The 21837-nt window shown below is 40.7% G+C and overlaps 1 protein-coding gene across 13 annotated transcripts in view; it reads right to left on the bottom strand.

The window, feature by feature from the left end:
• MAGI2 (membrane associated guanylate kinase, WW and PDZ domain containing 2) overlaps nt 1-21837 on the bottom strand; it is a 1075940-nt gene that overhangs the window by 341645 nt on the left and 712458 nt on the right. For all 13 annotated transcript variants that reach the window (XM_068276199.1, XM_068276198.1, XM_068276200.1 and 10 more), the window contains one exon: nt 12688-12767. In XM_068276199.1, the coding sequence (XP_068132300.1) occupies nt 12688-12767 (80 nt within the window). The remainder of the gene's footprint in view (nt 1-12687; nt 12768-21837) is intronic.

The raw sequence follows: 21837 nt of genomic DNA, 5'->3' as shown, positions 1-21837 counted from the left end.
GGGTCTCTGTAATATGGTATGTACTTTATGGCCCGGTTCACATCTGCATTTTTTGTGGAGCCATCTGGATCCTGGAAAACAGTCCGTTTTTACAGCCACTGTTGCGTGCGGTTGCGTTGCCGTTTCTATGCAGATTTTCACGTGGAATCGCTCGCGGTTTGCACAATGCGATTTTAACCATGTCAATGCCAGCAAGCATTGACATGGGTTTTTAAGCGGAAACGCATGCGTAAACGCCGGGGAAAAATGCAAGACTAGAATGCTTGCGGTTTTCCTATTTAGTTACATTACCAACGAATCGTGTGCGGGTGTGCGGCATGCGAATTCTGATGGGTCTGCCGTGCAGATGTTTTCTGCACGACAAACCGCACAGAATCCCGCACAGGTGGAAACAGTCCCATCCACTGGTATTGTCTATGTGAATCTGCATGCAGGAAATGCATGCAGATTCGCTCTAGTGGAAACGGGCCCTCACACTTCCTATATATGTCGCCTGAGCACGCCAACTGAAGTGAGAGGGATATGGAGGCTGTCATAATTATTTCCTTTTAAACTATACCAGTTGCATGGCAGCCCTGCTGATCTACTTTGCTTCAGTAGTGTCTAAATAACACCGGAAACAAGCATACAGCTAATCTTGTCAGATCTGACAATAATGTCAGTAACAACTGATCTGCTATATGCTTGTTCAGGGACTATGGCTAAAAGTATTAGAGGCAGAGGTTCAGTAGGTCAGCCAGGCAACTGTTCTAGTACAAGGAAATAAATATGGCAGCCTCCATATCCCTCTCACTTCAGATGTCCTTTAAGGAGTTCCTTCATATGGATATCTTTTCCTTCAAAATGATCAAGAAAAATATTTGCAACCAGTTTTTCAGGAGGAGGTTAGAAATGTTACCGTCCGTACCTCTTCTGCAACACATGAAGCTGGTTATTTCTGCCCCTCCAAAACAGTATAGATGTTACAATTGCTTAATGAGATGCAAATAATTCTGGTTTGATGCATCTGTTTGCTAAGTTTATACAAATCTGCAGCATTTGACTGGTTCTTTTTCAAACTAAATACATTTGTATAAAATTAGAAACATTTGGATGAAATTGCATCACACAGACCATCCCTACTAGATGCCTGGTTGTCTTGCAGCCTTAAAATGTTATCTTCCCAGCCCATTGCTTATAAACAAAAGCAAGCCCAGCAGTACCTAAAGGCTACATTCATACTACTGTATGTCCCATTCCATTGTGCATCCAGAAACATCGGATCGCAAGGCAGTGATGCATTTTTAATGCGATACAAGGACAGGATGTTAACATATACTGTGCAGCATACAACTGAGTGACTTGCACCATACACTGTGCTCTTTTCTAGGTTCCACACTTTATGTAGTGCATTATCCCCATGGAAGGCGTTACACCACACCTCAAAAATGCCAGTGTGAATAAGCCATTGAAATATAATTGCATCGCACTTTAATCTGGTTAAATTATCGATTGCACCATGATGCAATGGACGGTGTGAAAGGAGGCCAACATGCTTGATTGACTGATTGGCTGACGTGTGGTAGATGAGTGAGATGGTGTGGTAGATTTAACAGCGCTGTTATTTTAATTGTATTGTTGACTGATTTTGAGATTTTGCAAATAATTTTTCACTGACTAATAAAAATAACTTTACATATACTGGTGGCTGGTGGAACACTTTATTGTTGGTTGTTTAGAGTGGCGGAATAGTGTAGTGGTTAAGGGCTCTGCCTCTGACACAGGGGACTTGGGTTTGAATCTTGGATCTTCGTGTTCAGTAAGCCAGCACCAAGAAGACCTTGGGCAAGACTCCCAAACACTGCTGCTGCCTACTGAGCGCGTCCTAGAGGCAGCAGCTTTGGCGCTTTGAGTACACCACGAGAAAAGCGCAATATAACTTATTTGTCTTGTTTTGTCTAGAGATAGAAGTGTGTTAGCCAGGCTACTTTTGGCCTCTCAGTGACAAATTGGTCATTCAAAATTTAGTTCCCCCCTTTCCAGCTCTCATTTTTCTGGCTACAGTGGGTGAGACTCAACACCCCTTCCCGGCTCTGTTGAAATTAATGGCTGTACTCCTTCACGTTTGTATGAAAAAACATAGGTCAAATGCTATGCTTCATGCTTGAATTATGTTGGAAAAAAAAATTAAATCAAAAGATTACAGAGATGTAAACGATTCTTACAATGTACTGACCTACAAATGCCTATTTTGTCATCCTGCACTGAATTATTTATTATTTCATACACAGCAATGAAACACACTAATAAAACATTCTCTGTAAAAACATCCTTCTACCGATTTAAAGTAAATTGTCTGTGTCAAAATAAGGAGGAAAACATTTTGATGAAGACGGTAGATGAGTACACCAGAAAGCGTAATGAACGCATTTAGAACATTTAGGATAACAACTTCAACGTCCTGTCCGAATACTTTATTTGAGCTTTACAACCTAAATGACAAACAATGCATCAAGTGCATTTATCACAGCACTGTCCTATATAAATGATGGATCATCATTCAAGTATCAACAGAAGAATTCCCATCTAAAAGCAGCTAAAATGATTGCCTTACATTTCTCTTAGAATTGTCTGATAGTTGCTTTTAGGTGGTTATACACATTTTCCGCTGTAGAAATAAAGTACATACAGCACATACAACCCAAGTCTATAGCCTCACACAGGTTTCTCTGACCATATTGCATCTCCCTTGATACCAATATTCACCTAAAGCAAAGAATAGTCCTCCAACCCCAAATCTCCCCATACTCACATAGTTCCCGAAAGCCACATTTACAACTTCACACAGGACTTCAAGATGGTGCTTCATTGTCTAGGACAGTGGCCCTCAAACTATGGCCTGCGGGCTGAATGCGGCCCGCTGAGGCTTTTTCACTGGCCCTCCAAATACAAAATGTATAACTTATAGATGTGGCCCACTGCACCTTTAAATGTCAGCAGCACGCATATAGAATAGCAGTGCTGGCACGACCCATCCACCCACATACTGTAGAAACCAGCGAGAGTCATTCGCTGGCTTCCAATCCAATTCTGCATCAGGTGACACTGCTGTTTAAAGCGGTATAAAACATAATATTCAATAAAAACATGTTTTCCTACTTTTTATATCCCATACAGTTATCATATTTGCTTTTGCGCATAAGTATTATTATTCGCAATGTAGAGAAGAAAAAAGGCTGGCACTAGATGAGGGCAGAAGACATTGGGTGCACCGGATCCAGTACACTGTGCTAAAAACGTGCTCTCAGAAGCATACACTTGCTTATGAGGAAGAAAAGAGCAGCAAAAATGAGGTACCTTTTTAATCCAAGGTGTAGAACACAGCAAGGGTACACAGTGGGGGTGAGAGGATGCCTGGAAGTATTATTATTCATTTAGAAATTACAAGTTTCCAAAGTACATTTTTTTTGCTCCGAGAGCTGACATTGCATTTTATTCATAACTAGTGTATTCATATTGTAATGTGTGCAGCCAGAAATGCTTTCTGAGTATCTGTCTGTGTTCTGGAGTGTCTGAATTGCTAGAGTATGTTACGTTCCTCACTTGATACGATTAAGTAAACACAAGATAATGTTATCTCATGTTCAGATGCATCCAGCTTTCCCTGCAGGGAGCTTGCAAGTCCTGTGTTTAACTAGTTGAATGCTGTTCTAGTAAAAAAAAAATGGTGGTAGTATATAATATGCTGTAAATAATCTTTTGGAGCAAAGAAGAAATGCTGGGTTTCATACCACTTTAATTGGACGGTTGTCACCTTAGTATGCTTCACCGTCTGATGCACAAAGACGTTCTTCAGGCGCCGCATGACTGAATGACTGCTGCTGGGAGTTCTCCTCTTTGCATGATTGGGGGGAATCAATAGCTAGATTCAATGTAATGTTTTTCAACATTTTATGTATGTTCTGGCCCCCGAGCAGTCTGAAATATGTTGAACTGGCCCTTGACCTAAAAAGTTTGGGGATCCTCAGTCTAGGAGGGCCCTTGCAGCATACTAGTGGCCTGGCTGGACAGTCTTTTTTGTGGGAGACATAGAGCACAAATGTCTCATTCCCTGCCAGTGTAGGGGCATGTCTGCTAAAGCAGCGCAGCTTAACCTCTTGAGGACCGCTGCCTTACATCCCCCCCCCCCCAGTGACCAGGCCATTTTTTACAAAATAGGCCACTGCAGCTTTAAGGGCTCACTGCACGGCCGTACAACTCAACACACAAGCGATTTTCCCCCCTTTTCTGCCCACCAACAGAGCATTCTGTTGGTGGGGTCTGATTCCTCCTGCCTTGTTTATTTATTTTTTAGTATTCATTTAAATCAATTTTCGTATTTATTTTATTTTTTTAAATCCTCCCTCCCCCGCCAGCCAGGCTTCAGCCTATGACAACGGATCACTTTTCTGCCCTCCAGGGGGACAGCCTTGTCACGCGGCTGTCTCCAGTACAGTGATGCCTTAGATTGCAGCGCTGTACAATGTTATTAGATGGCGGTTTCGCAGTCTAACAGTCCCTAGCGGTGATCGCATTCAAGTGGGGATGTGCACACATCGGCGTGCGTGATCCCCTGCTATCTCCACCCCCAGCCATTCATGCCAACCGACGTGGAGCAGTGTCACTTGATTTTTAGCATGAATAGCAGATTTGTGTGAGGACAAACGGTGGGGGGAGGGGGAGAGTGAGATTTTTCTTTTAAATATATAAATCATGATTGAGGGGTGGTCCTCAGTACCTGTTTTTCCTGCAGTTCCTCATCCGGTCCAATTTTTTGTGTGGTCTGATTGGCTGATGATTTCTATATGTGCATTGTTTGCTATGATGATTAAGCTGTGTGGTGTAAACAAGGGCAGTGTCCCGAAACTGAGAGCCGTAGCCACTCTACCACCTTTTTTTGGTGCATTATTATCAACATGCCATTACGTATCATTAATGGGTCAATGGGTTTCCAAACCTCCCGAAACGGGACCCATTATTACATTTCACTACAATTCAGCAATGTTAAATACAATATCATTATACCTCTTCCTTTTAATTTTCCTCTCCCCCCCCAACTAACCCCCCTCCCCTGACCCCTCCCCCACCCTCTGTTGTCTGCTGTTCCAACCTCAAACGCTTCTTGTCGCATTTAGGCCTTTTTATTTCCAAAGATCTGTCAATCATTATGGGAAAAAGAGACGCATTTATTAACTTTAGGCCCTGCCACATCCCTGGCACCCTGTCAAGGATAGCTTCAGTTTGCCCAATTTTCCCAATAAGTCCATTGTGGCATACCATTCTGTATATTTAAAAGGTGTAACTATGTCTTGTATCTCTTCCTTGGAGTAGGTATGTTCAATAAATTTAGTGTAATGATCGCTGCTGCAGCAGCTATTGCTGGAAGTAGTGCTGCAGCTCAGGCAGTTCTGATGTCTTTCCATGCAAGCTGCATAGGTTTGTCTGTCTTTCCCTGCTGTCAGCTTGTGACTGATTATCATTCACCTGTGTGGGAATCTGCATGTCTGCTCCCATTGGATGACCTCAGTATAAAGATCTGCTTCCTGCAGGGTTTCCTTGGGTTTTCATAGCTTCAGCCTAAGCCTGTCTTGCTGTCGCTTTAGCCCCCGATCGTGTTTCTTGTTATAAAGATACTTTGCTGGTCTTTGCATCATATATTGGTTCATTGCCAATATATATGCATACCAGCACGTTTATTATTTTCCTTGTATTTGTGTTACGTTAATACATCAGTGTCGCTGATGTATACGTACACGAACTGTTTATATCCTGTGTGCAGTTAGTCAGCTTTCCAGCACGTTTTGGTAGGTTGCGCGTACCGTGACCACCCGTGCTGAGGTAGTTACCCTGCTCCTGGTTCTGTTTGTGGATTGCGTTCATCTCTGCGAAGAGATAACGAATCCTTCTGAATCCTGTTCTGTTACTGTTTGTGGATTGCGTTCATCTCTGCGAAGAGATAACGAATCCTTCTGAATCCTGTTCTGTTACCGTTTGTGGATTGCGTTCATCTCTGCGAAGAGATAACGAATCCTTCTGAATCCTGTTCTGTTACCGTTTGTGGATTGCGTTCATCTCTGCGAAGAGATAGCGAATCCTTCTGAGTCCTGTCCCCTGTATTACTCCAGTCCTAGTCAGCGTTCCTGCTTATGTCATATATTGGTTCATTGCCGATATATACATATGTTAGTCAGAAGTTACAAATAGTTTCATTGATAGCTGTAATTGTAATACGCTAGGAAAACATACTTATTGTATATTTATCTGTGTTACGTTCATCTATCTTAATCCTGCTATTTTCTGACTGTCCTGTCCTGTCTTTGTGAGGCACGCCATCGCCGCATCGCATTGGCTGCCTCATTCCAGTCTGTCTGGTTTTGGACGCTTGCTGTCGCTAAGTAGCCGCTAGCTAGCAAGCGTTCATTCTGTCTACCTGTCCTGATCTCCTCAGTTCTGGTTTGTGCGCTCAGCGCTTCTTTGCGCTGAGACGTTATACGAAAGCATTGTTTGTGGCTGTCAGATCTGCACCGGCTCTGTGCGCCACAATCTCCTATTGGAGTCAGTCCTCCCCTCCACTATACTAGGGATAGCCTGTTTCCTGGTGCTAGTGTGTGTACCTCCTCCACGTCAGCTCATGCGTTGCATGCTGACTGTGGAGAATACACCACCAAGCCTTACATTTAGCCCATTTTTTGAAGAACGTTTTTGTTGTTTTTTTCCTTATGTGTCACTGCATCCAGTCTGTCCATATTGAATAGTTGTATTAGCTCTTGCTCTATGTCCCAAACAGTTGGATTGCTTGGGTAGATCCACTTATTGTAGATTACTTTTTTGCTTGCTGCAAGAATTAAGTGTCCCAGTAGAGGTGTTTTCTGCTTTACATTCAATTGTGTTACTTCTGCTGTGGGTTGTTGGACTTCACTTTCATAGTGGAATAGACAGAGTTGCGGTGTGGTTGCTATATCTCTGTTGCAGATTTGCTTAATGTATTTCTGAACCTGACTCCAGTACAATCTAATGGGTTTACATTCCCACATACAGTGGAAAAGAGAAGCTTGCGGTGTTTGGCACTTTGGGCAACATGGTGAGTAATTAGGTGGAGGGGTTTTGTATCGGATGTTAAAGGCATATTTTGTCCTATGAACTAATCTGAAGTGAGAGTCTCTCCAGTTTTCGTTGTTTATTATCTGTCTATAAAGATTATTTCCATCTATAATTTGTGCTAGCAAATCTGGGTCCAGAATATCTTTGTGCCAGGCTTTTAGATTGTTTATCGCACACTGTTCTTGCTGTTGTTTTAGCAGAGTTGCTTGTGTTATTGACAGGGGGAGTCTGTTTGGTCCTGGAGCCAAAAAGGTATCAAAGCTATTTGGTTTCTGTTCTCTTGTCAAGTTTTTCACCAGTGCTGTTGCATGTGATTTCACTTGTGCGTAGTATAAGAAGTGGTGCTTAGGTAGATTAAATTCTGACCTTAATTCCCCAAAGGTTTTCCATTTTCCCTCAGATAAGTTAAAGAGATGTCCCATTTGTCTGATACCTCTATCTGCCCATATTCCGAACCCCTCGTGCGACATGCTAGCCTGAAAGCCCGGATGTCCCCAAAGGGGTGCGTACTTAGAGATCTGGTAAGGCAACCTAAAGCATTTCCTTATTTCTTTCTCTACCACCTTTTTACATGTTCATGTTTTACCTTTGTTACAATAAAGAACATTTTTACAAAGTGGTGCTGGATCCTTAGTGTAATGCTGATATTTGAACCTGTTGGTACTCGATTCTGATCCATAACATGCTTGAAAACGGGTCATTTGGGTGCTGCTTTTATCTGCTTTGGAAGATACCACTATGTATAACACATGCCTCAATTTACAAAAAACTATCTTCAGGACTGGAACCTGTTTGTAAGTAGGAGACCACCTGTAGTTAATAAGATAAAGTTAGCGTATGTAAACATATGGCAAAATATAGAAACATCTATTAAGAGCAACAGAAAGTCCTAGCCAAGTATACATTGGTCCAGTGACTCTTAGTGTTGTCATGCCAATGAGAAACCATCAATTTAGATACATGGACAAACATAAAAATCCTGTTGAAAATGCAAGTTTGAAATGAATCATTTTGCCATCGGGAAGGATTTGCAAATTTTGCAACAGCTGACCTTTAACAGAACTGTTCTTTGTCATGTGTCATGTTTTACATCAAAACCACAACTTTCAGAAGCTTATCAGAACTCGGTGCATTTGAAACAAACCTACGTATTTCAGAATGTCATATTCATCCATATTCTGTACTGCTGTGTATACTCTGTATGACATATGTTTGGAGATATTGCCAGCTTATTTCATGGAACACTGCAGGAAAAATGTAACATTTCTTGTACAAGAAAAGCTCAAATAAAGCCTGTTATTGTTCAATCAAAAATGACTGCACGTCCAGCAGTTTTATTGGAAAAACGCTACATTTTCTCTCAAACGGAGATAGGTTATAGGAACTAATGTTATTCTCCACTTATGCAGCAAAAGACCACCATATGCAGGCAGATTTGTTTGTGGCATGTACAATACAATGCTCGGATCTCCCTTGAACAGTCCTAGTCCTCCTTCACACGAGAGGCTGAAGGGCTAACTGAGTCTATGTTACATAGAGTCTATGTTACATTCGTTCATGGCGATTCAGAATTCATTGGAATGTGTAAGGGGCTACAAAGAACCAAAAAGCCCTCTTACTAAAATGTTCAGCAAAGAAAACGTTTGCCTTCTTAAAAAAGAGGTATCTGTAATAATTCCGGTTAGAGTGATCATATGCTGTTTCCCACAATGCATCACTGCTGAATATGCAAATCATCCTTTGTTGTCTCTGTAAGCTTACCACACCTTCAGAACCACTGGAATGCAATGATGTGTCAGTTTGTTAATTGCACAGAGCCACAACAATCCAACATGCAGATTGTTTCAGATTGGTTGACCCTTATCAGTGCATGGCATGGATTAATGCCACGGCCTATGGATCTGGCAAAGACGGTGCCCCTGTAGCAGGAGCATAACTAAAAATCCCTGGGTCCCCTGCAAAACTTTGGGCCCCCCTCATTTTTTGCACAGCTAAACTGAGAAACAAAGTTATTCACTTGGCTAGAGCACACTTGAATGTGTTTCACCCAAGCAGATTAACACTGACAGCAGTAAAGCACTGCACACATTGTCTCTATCAATTACATTAGCTTCTCTAATAAAACGTGCATGTTTTCACACACAGACACACATGGTGTGCAGAAAACGCTTACAGTATAGCGACAGATGAGTGTGCTCCCAGCCTCAGCTTATTACAACAACTTTATTACTCACTCTGTCCATCTCTGATGGAGCAGAACTGGCTCTGCAGACTTCTCCAGCATCACTACAGTAAAGAGCACCTGGGGAGGGGTAGAGAGGTTGAGGGCTGGGCACTGTACACAAGAGCCTACTGCACACCAAATAGGGAATGTCTACAAATCTTTGCCTACAAAACTTTGTATGATTCCTTATCAGTGGCTGAGCAGATGCAGTCATTAGAACAATTGTGCAGAGAGCATAACATTTTTTTTAGTTGTCAATCTCTCAGAACAGGGAAAAGAAACTTCTCCTCCCATGGGGCCCCTGCAGCTGCATCCCTTACAGGGTCTATTGTTACACCCCTGCCCTGCAGTTAATGGTAGGGACCACGCTAATGAGGGGGGCACCTGTGTTGGAGGACAATCATTGTTATGAGACAAGCATCATTCTTATTTTAATCTTGTATGTGCAATATATTGCGCCTATTAGGTACTTTTTATTAAACGGTATTACATGATTGGAGCTCTCTCTTCTATTGCTGCAGGAATAAGGACACTTGTGCAAGTAGGCCAAGCACCACATTTAGAAAAGTGGAGACAAGCTACTCTCATAATACGGTCAGTCCCTACTTTAGAAGCTTTTCCACACTAACTTCCATACTTATTAAGTAGTGATCTGCCTGACTGCACCTTATAGATTGTCAAATTGAACACCATGATCGGTGATTGATCCTGCATGCCACTGACTTTGTATATGAATGCAAACCAGTAAATGGTAAAGTTGGGAGTTATGCCCACACAACATATCAATAGGTTAACACATCTTCCAAGCCTTAAACTTAAATCCAGCCCCCTCTTCACTCCACCTGCAACCTCAATATTAACTTAACACATGACATGTCTGCAATGACTCCATGTTAAAGGACAACTGAAGTGAGAGTGATATGAAGGCTGCCATATTTATTTTTCCTTTTAAGCAATACCAATTGCCCGACAGTCATGCTGATCCTCTGCCTCTAATATTTTTAGCCATAGACCCTGAACAAGCATGCAGCACATCAGGTATGACTAGATATGACAAGAATAGCTACATACTTGTTTCTGGTGTTATTTAGACATTATTGCAGCCAAATACACCAGCAGGAAATAAATATGGCAGCCTCCATATATTTCTAACTGCAGCTGTCATTTAACTTCAGGGTTAAAATGGTCCTTCACCTGGCTTCCCTCCTATATTAATCTTCAGTACTAGTACATATTAACGGGAGGATCTGAACATCCCTAAATATATTACTGTAGATATATCCAAAACTGTCCAACCACAGGAAGCAGTGATGGTTTTGTTATAGGTGAATAAAATGTGAAGAGCCTATCATTATAGCACAGAGATATGCAATCTTGATATACATGCCTATACTGTAAAGCAGGTGACCACTGGAGCCTCCTTCACACGCCCACATTTTGGAGATGAGAAATAGAATCCTACACATAAATTACATCAACTTTCACTTAAACAGCTGCTTAGGCCTCACAGCACTTAGTAAACAGGTACATATAGCAGCAGGATGGCGTGTTTTACTGCTGGCATGCCACAAGCTTTTTCAAGCCATTAAATTATAAAAAGTAATTTCTGTGAAACTGTTCAAAGTGGTTACAGGTATAAATCAATCTGGCTTGCAATTAAATGCAATTATTGCTTCAGCAGATGCAGCAAAGTGCAAATGGAATATCAATGCAAATGCCCTGGAACAGACACCATCATTATTTCTGAGTAAATACCTGCATTAAAGTTATGAATGGATCCATTTCTTCTTCAATTAATGACTAAGCACAGCTTTATTTGCATGCGGTCTTCTTGTCACATCTCACTTATAAATGGACTGCATTAAGATGTGATGTATATAACCATCAGCACAAAATCTGTTGTAAACTCTCCTGCAGTCATTGGTGTAATGTTCTAAAATAGCCACAATTATAATCTGATGCCCCTCACTGTACCCTTACATTCCTCTGCAGTGTCTATGAGCATAAGAAGCATTTTACAAGTCCTCACAATGTAGTATACAGTAGAACCCCACAAGACAACATATCTTTACCATTTCTCCTATTCCACATGTCTGGAATTGTAAAGAAAAGCAACAGTATGCAAAGTATATCAACCAATCACAGGTCACCCTCATTGTTCTGATTTCTCTAAACTGTAATCTACTGGCACCTGTGTGGTTGTTATGGTTAACATACCAGCACTCCTCAATTAGCTAAGTAAATAATGCATTGATATAAAAAAGCCATGTGAAACTGAGCTGTGTGAACACTACACTACCACAATGCACTTGCAATGAGTTAAAAGAAACCCCTCTAGTGAGCATAGCAGAAATGTCTCGGATTTGTTCCTGGCTCCACCAACTTGAAGGTTAACTGATAAATGGGATCATCAGATGGTCTCTTCTGCATACAAGCAAAGCTGCATCGTCTTCTAACGAGCATAATGATTCTTAAACAAAATATGCTGAGCTGTAACCAACTGTGAAAATGGCTCCTAAGTTGACATTTTTAGCTGCGAAACCAGCAATCTGTGCTATTACTTTAGCTGCAGTATGATTATAGCACACAGGTGTACCGGTTACAGGTGTTGTGGGCAGACGGCTACATCGTCGTACGCATAGCTTTGTAAGATCCCGTGCATTTTTGCATTATTCATGAAACAATGACGTCCTTCATAAGGAGCTATATGAGATATATATGGTGCATACAAAAACCTTCTCTGTCCATTAACCGAGCTAGACTTCTTCAAGCACCTTCTCCAAAGTGTTAACACATCACAAGCCACAATGCATTTTCCTCGGCCTTTTCTTTGACCTTTTAGACATACCAAAATCCTAACACAAGAACCCTTGCAGCTAATCTGTTGCTAAAAACATGTAACAGGATGCGATTAAAGAGTCTTTACCTTTAAAGTTACATGATATGATAATCATTATCCTTTGAAATGGTCCTGTTGGTCCCCCTTGCATTGCATCTTCTTTGAAAGAACCAAGTCCTCCTGTTACTACATACAAATCCCGTCCGAGGCGGATGTGGAGGGTCTGACAGACTAACGTCTCAGACAAAATAAAACTATGTTTGTTGTAAACCTTGACTGGGAATACAAGCATGAGGGGAGGAGCACAAAAAAAAAAAAGAAAAGAAAAGAAAAAGCCAGGATGCCAGAGCGGGCATATGACTGCCTTCCCCATACAACAAATGGACTTCTTCCAAAGCGATGCCTTCCTGAGCTGCTCATTAACATGTTTAAACATTTATATCATGCAGGCTGTGTGCTGAAGAGGTTAACAGGACCCTTTCCAGAAGGAACCGTGACAACTTACCATTCTCTTTGCACTCTTCTGGGGGTTTCGCTTTCTTTGCTAGCCGAGGATCCAGCCATGACGTGGTCTTTGTGTTATGGCTGAAAAGAAAAGACACCACTTTGAGAAGGGCACACTGAAAAGAATTACATTTATTTCTCCAAGAAACAAAATAAAAGGGGAAAAGAAGGGGGTTATTTCAACAGAACTGCAATCGATATACTTCATTTGCTCACTGGTTCTAATTAGCCCTGAAGGAGTTTTAAGAGTAATCGTGCAAGGCAGCTGTAAATTTGGCATCCTGAACTCGCTCTGCTGAAAGCGGCTATTTTTATTAAAATCAACCAGCATGCCTGCCAAGAGAGCCTCATTGAAGATTCAGAGCTCATCATTGGCTGAAGGAATTTATTAGACATACACAGTTCTCCGTTCAGTCTAGTGTTCTCAATGAGCTCCTCTAAGCACACTCACAGGTCAGGGGGAATTAGGTGGGGATTCTACTGCGTTACATGTGCCTTCATTTGTCACTAATAGCTCTGCCAGCATTGTTAGACAATTACAAAACTGGTCCTAGGAAATCAGACCTCGCAGTGATTAGCAAGCTATTATCGCACAGGAACAAAAAGCCGCTTATTAATATGCTTGCAGTCTGACTGGTTTCCTTAGATGAAAAAAAAAGAGAAATCCACAGAACACACTAATAAAAACACATCAGCCTGATTCTGCAGCAATGCTGAGGCAAGATCAATAAACATGTGAAAGTGTATTTCTATTCCCACAGGACAACTACAGTATAAGCAGTTTGCTGCCTTGCTAGGAGTTTTCAGAAACACTAACATGATTTAATGCATCACCTGGAAGATGTCAGTGCTACATATTTACTAAATAATAATAATGTTGTATTTAATCAGGTTCTCATGGTTTCTGAAGGCAAAAACAAGGCGATCCCCATAACAGACAGCCCTCTTGTTTAATGAACTAATATGTCCATTTTCATTCTGATATTTTCACACACAAAAATATTTGTAAAAAAAAGATATGGTTGAGGCAAAACATAAGAATTCTCATGAAAATGTGGGCAAGAGAAAACGGTCTTTTATCAAATGTCTATGGACATGAGAAAACAGATTTGAATAGATATGCACGAAAATACAGTATATGGGCAAGCATGCAAGAACAGGTTTTCACCAAATGGACATGAGGAAATGCATTTTCAAGAAAGTTCTAACTTTTGTGAAAAATGTGAACCTTGCGTTAATCCATTATAATTTCTCAAAAATATCAAATCAGGCAAAAAGTAAAGTTTCAATGCGATAAGGACTTTGATGAAAACTCAAGCTCATCATAATTGCACTCCGCAATCATGCAGCGAATGTTTGTTTAAAAACAAGTTAAAAAAAAAAAAAAAGGGAATTTTACAAAAAGATAGCAGTACGGAGGAGAACAAATATCTCAATACACTGCAAAGTGAGATGTTAAAGAATAGAACATACATCAAAAAAACGATTAAAACTCTAAATGCGAACAATTCCTTATCACCCACTTTGGCCGTGAGGCTTTTACAACATGCTTCTCTGTAGAAAGGGCCCATCGGATGCCCTCTAGGCCTCAGCCTGTAGGAATTAGGCCACGCACATTCATCGGGCGACTCTTACACTTCAGAGATCGTGATATCGTGCTACGTTTAGCATGCGAAAAGGGTGACATACAAGTGGAAAATGTAACTGTCTCTATATTCCCTGATGTTGGTGTTGAAACCCAGAAAATGCGTGCTAGTTTCATTGATGTGAAGCGTAATCTGCGACAACGTGGAATACAATATGCTATGCTGTTTCCCGCCCGCCTGCGGGTTGTTGCTGAAGGGAAACCGCATTTCTTCACTACAGCCTCTGAAGCATTCTCCTGGCTTGATACGCAACCAGTGGCAACGCCCCAGCAAGCCTCCTAGGGGCCCTTTTTCTTCTCATGTCTACAAAGACTATCTTGTTTCCTTACGATATCTCTCACATGAAATTTCATTCTCACCAGTTAATGCACCAAGAGTTAATCCTGCCATATAACTCTCACTCCGGTGCATTTGTTTGTACTTGAACATTCTGCCTGCAGTCTAATACAACCTCCTTCATTTAAACTCAGCTATAATCCTGCTGATTATACGTGTACATGAATCATGGCAGGACAATCCTCTTATTATACCAGAGCGGAGCTGGACTACCCTGTTCAATTTATGCCGGCCTTGGAACTTGTTGGAACCCCCCACCCCGAGGAATTTGACTGTCATACATGGGTCACCACCTCAGAGTTTGTATTTGTATGGGATGTATGCTCCGGCCACATTTCATTGGCAAGGAGCTGGGTGTTCATTTAGTTCTGTGTTTTAAGCCTGTTATCTGCTATGTTTTCTGTGAGGGGAGAGGGTATTGGGAGTTAGGGGAGAGGGTATTGGGGGTTGGAGGGGGGGGGGGGGTATTCTGTACTGAAATCAAGTTATGGAAGCTAAAGTTTCATTTGTAACATGGAATGTGCGGGGAATAAGGGATAAGATTAAGAGATCTGTGATTCTCAAAACCTTGAGAAAGTATGCAGTGGATGTAATAGTCCTCAAGGAAACACATTTAGATAATACGCTAATAAGAGCCATCTCTAGACCCTGGATAGGGTGGACTTATCACTCTATGTTCTCCTCTCAGTCTCGTGGAGTTTCTATTCCTATAACACGTAGAGCCCATTATCAATATTGTGAAAGTATAACAGATAGTGATGGTAGATTTATTTTTCTGAGATGTGTTCTTTATAATGTGCAGATTCTCATACTAGCAATATATATATTCCTACACCCTTACAGTATGATATTGTTAAAAGAGCACTTTCATATATGGCTCAATTTCCATAGTTGCCAGCTTTATGGCTAGGAGACTTCAATTATGTACTGTTCCCTGCCTTAGACAAATATCCTAATGCTAGTGCTTCTTTAGCACCAACTAAACTATTACAAATGCTTCAGATAGTAGCTGTAACTGATGTTTGGCATGCAGTGTTTTCTGGGGCATCAATGTACTCCTGTTATTCATCGTCGCTTCACTCCCGTTCGCGTATAGACTATATTCTTGCTAGTGACTCTCTATTACCTAATTGTAAATCTGTAGAGTATCTCCTTGCGGTGTTGTCAGATCATTCACCATGTAAAGCTACTTTTTCCTGGTTATTTCCACCTTGAGCTGATCTTTGGAAGTTAAATATTTTTTGGATAACAAAAATTCTACCCATTATTTCTATGGAACAGCTATTGCGGAAGTACATTGATGCCCAGGGGGACGAAGTATCTTATGCTTCAATTTGGAGCGTGGCAAAGCTATACCTTAAAAATATCTTTTGTCAAGAAATCAAGAATTGCAAAGCAGTTTCTGCACTGCAAAAACTGGTCTGGCAAATGCAGAATAAGCCTATACTACTTCTCCTACATTTAGTGCGAAGCAAGAATATAAACGCAAACTTGCAGAGTATGAACACATTTTGGTAGATAACGCTAACCGTAAATTGTTATTTACCAAACAGGGATGGTATGAATCCAGAGATCAATTTGGAGCTCTACTAGCCAAAATATCTAGGCAGAGGGAGACACCCCAGGTGATACCCCAATAATAATGCAGCTACAGCACAGTGTGTTTGCCACATGAGTACTTCCGATTCACACAATGATTGTAAACTATGTAGATAATCCAAGCCTTGGAAGAGTCAGAACAGAAGAAGGTAGAACCATGAGATCATTCAAAGTTTGGCTTATGAATCTGCAAGGCAGGATATCTCAATAAGCCCTGGAGCATGCCTAGAGGCTGCTAGTGCTGCAGGGCTGGCAGTATCTGTCCCTTACCACCAAGCCAAAGTCACTATATGCTGTTTTTCCATTGTGCTTTGCAGTTTGCACAGGTGTGCACTGAACACTACACAGTAACCTGCGCCTGTACAGTAGTTCAGAAATTGTTCAATTGGTCCTGGTGCAGGTCATGTACTCAGTCACATGACTAAGCTACATGACAAATTGCAGTGGTTGAGAGTACATCACTGAACTGCAGAGAATGCAGGTGGGGGTGGGAAGGGGGCAAGTAATAATTAGCCTTTTTGCACCAACTGTGCATTGTGAGGAGGAAACTTGCATATGCGGTAAACAATGTCTCTTTCTTTGATATGTGGGAAATGGTGGTTGCATTTATTATAAGGGAGATATGGTGAGTACATCCTGGGGATTATTGTAGTTAGTGTAGTTACATAATGCTGACATCTTCTGCATGCTATAAGGTGGGAGGGATCATAGCTGTGCCTCTTGACTGAAGCACATATAATGGCTACAAATCTAATAACTTTTACTTAGTGATGATAGCCCTGGTCTTCCTTGAGGTCCATTTATCTTACGTTTTTCTGTAGGTTCTTCAGCAAAAGTAGATGAGGGCTAGCATGTGGCATCTACTGAGGCTCAAAATGTAAGATACAAGGGCCTTGATTCCATTTAAAGGACCAGTATCGCGAGAGGCAATCACGCATACCAAACGGCCGTCTGTAAAAACTTCCCATGCAGAATGTCATGTTAATCTTAACCTTTAGGCTAGTAACTGGACTGCACAACCTAGGATTTATGGGGAAATAGAATGGGGGGGGGGGGGGGGGGGGCAATTTGCTTTACATGATGATATGTGGCTAGATAGTGTACTGGTTGAGGGCTCTGCCTCTGACACAGGCGACCTGGGTTCAAATCTAGGCTTTTCTTGTTCAGCAAGCCTGCATATATGAGGGGTCCTTCAGCAAAATACCTTAAAGCGGATCCGAGATGAAAAAATAACTATAACAAGTAACTTGTCTATATATCTTATCTAAAGTTTAGATAGTTTACACAGCAAATCTGGCTGCAGACAGCTTCAACAGTTTATGAGCAGGTGCCAGGGCGTGCTGAAAAATGAAATCTTTATCTCCATAAAGCTTTTCAGCAGATGGAAGCATGAAGTGCTCCAAAATCTCCTGATAGCTAGCTGCATTGACCCTGCCCTTGATAAAACACAGTGGACCATCACCAGCAGCTGACATGGCACCCCAGACCATCATTGACTGTGGGTACTTGACACTGGACATCAGGCATTTTGGCATTTCCCTCTCCCCAGACTTCCTCCAAACTCTGGCACCTTGATTACCGAATGACATGTAAAAGTTGCTTTCATCCGAAAAAAGTACTTTGGACCACTGAGCAACAGTCCAGTGCTGCTTCTCTGTAGCCCAGGTCAGGCGCTTCTGCCGCTGTTTCTGGTTCAAAAGTGGGTTCATGATTCCATCTGCTGAAAAGCTTTATGGAGATGAAGATTTCATTTTTCAGCATGCCCTGGCACCTGCTCACAGTGCCAAAACCACTGGTAAATGGTTTACTGACCATGTTATTACTGTGCTCAATTGGCCTGCCAACTCTCCTGACCTGAACCCCATAGAGAATCTGTGGGATATTGTAAAGAGAAAGTTGAGAGACGCAAGACCCAACACTCTGGATGAGCTTAAGGCCGCTATTGAAGCATCCTGGGCCTCCATAACACCTGAGCAGTGCCACAGGCTGATTGCCTCCATGCCACGCCGCATTAAAGCAGTCATTTCTGCAAAAGGATTCCCGACCAAGTATTGAGTGCATAACTGAACATAATTATTTGAAGGTTGACTTTTTTTGTTTTAAAAACATTTTTCTTTTATTGGTCGGATGAAATATGCTAATTTTTTGAGATAGGAAATTTGGGTTTTCATGAGCTGTATGCCAAAATCATCAATATTAAAACAATAAAAGGCTTGAACTACTTCAGTTGTGTGTATTTGAATCTAAAATATATGAAAGTCTAATGTTTATCAGTACATTACAGAAAATAATGAACTTTATCACAATATGCTAATTTTTTGAGAAGATCCTGTAATGTTCCATAATGTTACCAGGGTCATGTCAATTACACATGTAGTGCTTTATACAAATTTGTGTTCAATGTATAACAGTTTATGCAATAAAGACACATACTAACTGTACTACTCAGATCTGAAATAAAAGTAAAAGTAGCCTTTTTAATGCTTCAACATATAGAGACTCAGAAAGGGATGATCCACACTCCAAGATAGCTACATGTACTATTCATGGTATCCATAAATAGGAAAAACGTCTGACCTTCTTTTATCAAGAAAGCAGCCCAACTACAAAAGCACTGGGCTGCATAGACATACAAACCCATACTACAGAGAAGGATGTGTGAAAATCTATCACAATAGAAAAGAAAACGAGAACTGAAAACGAGAACTGTAAAACATTTTTATTCTTGCAATAAAAGATTCAGTAATGTGCTTACTGACTTCTGTATGATATGAAAAACGGATTATTAGGTGGAAGAAAGCCAAGTTCAATTTAAACAAAAGAATCTATATATACTAATAGACTTTTACAGCTTAAAAAAAATCTTAATATAATGAAACCTATAATTTTTCCATGAATGTGTACAATGCACAACAATTCTCTGATGCAATTTGTTCATAAGATAAAAAGTACCAAGAATACAGGCTAAAATAAAAAGACCACAATAGAATTGTGATAGGATATGGTGATTTAACTACTTCAGCCCACAGGCGTTTTTATCTTCAGGACGAAGGCAATTTTCCCGTCAGCCAATAACTATCACTACTCATCACACGTAAATGATCTATACCTTGGGGGTTTTTTTTGTTACCAATAAGGCTTTCTTTGGGTGGTACATTTTGCTAAGAATTATTTTATTCTAAATGCATTTTAACAGGAATAATACGAAAAAATGGAAAAAAATCATTACTTTTCAGTTTTCAGTCATTATAGTTTTAAAATAAAACGTTCTACTGTGGATGAAATCCACACATTTTATTTGCCCATTTGTACCGGTTATTACAACGTTTAAAATATTTCCCTAGTACAATGTGTGGCGCAAATATTTTATTTAGAAATAAAGGTGCATCTTTTTCAGTTTTGCGTCCGTCATTAATTACAAGCCCTTATGGGCTCAAGGTTATAAGGTATATAGTAATAAACCTTCACAACATACATATTTAAAAAGTTTAGTCCGTAAGGTAACTATGTATTTATTTTTAAACTGTACTTTTTTTTTAAACGTGTGTTTTTATTTTTGTAGTTAATGGGCAGGGTGGGGAGTCAATCAGTTTTTTTTTAGTTTTTTTTTTTATTTATTGTGTTTTTTTCCACTTGTACTTTGACCACCAGATCAATTTTCACCTTTCAGCGCTCCTTCCATTCATTCGTCTATAACTTTATCATTACTTATCACAATGAACTGATCTAGATCTTGTTTTTTCCGCCACCAATTAGGCTTTCTTTGGGGGGTACATTTTGCTAAGAGCCACTTTACTGTAAATGCATATTAACAGGAAGAATAAGAAAAAAATGGAAAAAAATCATTTCTCAGTTTTCGGTCATTATAGTTTTAAAATAATACATGCTTCCATAATTAAAACCCAAGTATTATATTTGCCCATTTGTCCCGGTTATTACACCATTTAATATATGTCCCTATCACAATTTTTGGTGCCAATATTTTATTTGGAAATAAAGGTGCATTTTTTTCAGTTTTGCGTCCATCCCTAATTACAAGCCCATAGTTTATAAAGTAACAGTGTTATACCCTCTTGACATAAATATTTAAAAAGAGTTCAGTCCCTAAGGTAACTATGTATTTTTTTTTAATTGTAATTTTTTTTCTCTTTTTATTACAAAAAAAAAATGGGGGCGTGTGGAGGTAATGAGTTAATTTATCATGTAAAACTAGGTATTTATTTATATAAAATGTTTTTGGATGTAGTTTTACTATTTGGCCACAGTATTTTTTTGTTCGTGCGACCTGTAAGCATCCGGAAGTACGGTTACAGGAAGCACAATGCGTCTGAGAAAATCACAATGATCGCGCTGCTTCTCATAGAAGCAGCCGATCATTGCTGGGGGGGCTGAGATCAACGAACGGGAATGTTTTTCTCGTTCATTGATCTCTGTGCGAGCGGGCGGCGTGCACGAGCGTGGGAGCGCAAACAGCGGCGGCACCACCAGGGGCGGTACGTGTTTCTACGCCCCTGGTGGTAAAGTGGTTAATTTTACTTTTTGCCCACTAGGTGGCGCTAAGAACCTTCCTAGAAGATACCAGGGAGTGCTAGATTTTTTTTGTACATTTCACGGTTAATGAATCAAATACCTCCTGTTTGAAGACATCGGATTCATTTGCAGGGAATCGTTTCCTCTGGGGAACACTGGTTCCTCTACAGCAATGGATCCCCTGTAATAGCGTCAGGGAACGAGCTGCCTGCACGGAGATATGTGTGCACAAGGGCAGCAATAAGGGCAGCAACACTGCTGGACGGATATATTCGTCCAGATTGCCTTTGAGTGTCGATTTTTGGACAAATATATTCGTCCAGATTGGCTTAAGTGGTTAAATAATATATAAAATGTAATCTGCTCATTAAAAACAAAAAGCAGTAATAGTTTTCCAGGAGAAAATGAATCATTTTACAGTTTTAAAATATGAAATAACTATGTACTGATGCTGTCAGAACAAGCACTACCACAGTGCACAAAATAAACACTTCTGTGAGGTATTTGAAATGGCTGAAAATTTACTACGTTCAGCATAGTACATTGAGACACAGTTCTTTAAAATAAAGGTAAAACAAAGCAACAAACCAAACAAATGCTTTCACAGTATATTGTTTTCCCTGGATTCTGCCCACTAAGGCTAGGTGTGTCTTATGGTCTGAATACAGTATGGGCCCCAAGAGAGGTTGTACTGGTGGAGGCTGTATGTTACTGGTGAAGGGCCTGCAGACTGGCTTGTGCTATGAATATATGTCTGTGCTTACTTCCCTGATAAGGAACTATTGGGCACTATTTATTGTGTCATTGCTGTTAAAATGCACATTTTTCTCTTTATGTCATTGTTGCACGTTATTTACACTCATTTCACACTTGTGGACAAGGAAGGATTTTCCTTGCTAAACCTTAACCACTTGCCGACCGCACGCTTATACCGTGCGTCGGCAAAGTGGCAGCTGCAGGACCAGCGACGCAGTACTGCGTCGCCGGCTGCAGCCTGATTAACGAGCGATCGCGCGGCTGTAGCCGCGCGATCGCTACGT

Source organism: Hyperolius riggenbachi, chromosome 3 (genome assembly GCF_040937935.1).
Source record: "Hyperolius riggenbachi isolate aHypRig1 chromosome 3, aHypRig1.pri, whole genome shotgun sequence".
Classification (NCBI taxonomy): domain Eukaryota; kingdom Metazoa; phylum Chordata; class Amphibia; order Anura; family Hyperoliidae; genus Hyperolius; species Hyperolius riggenbachi.
The sequence above is the reverse complement of the archived record's forward strand: the minus strand, read 5'-3'. Positions and strand labels throughout refer to the sequence as shown.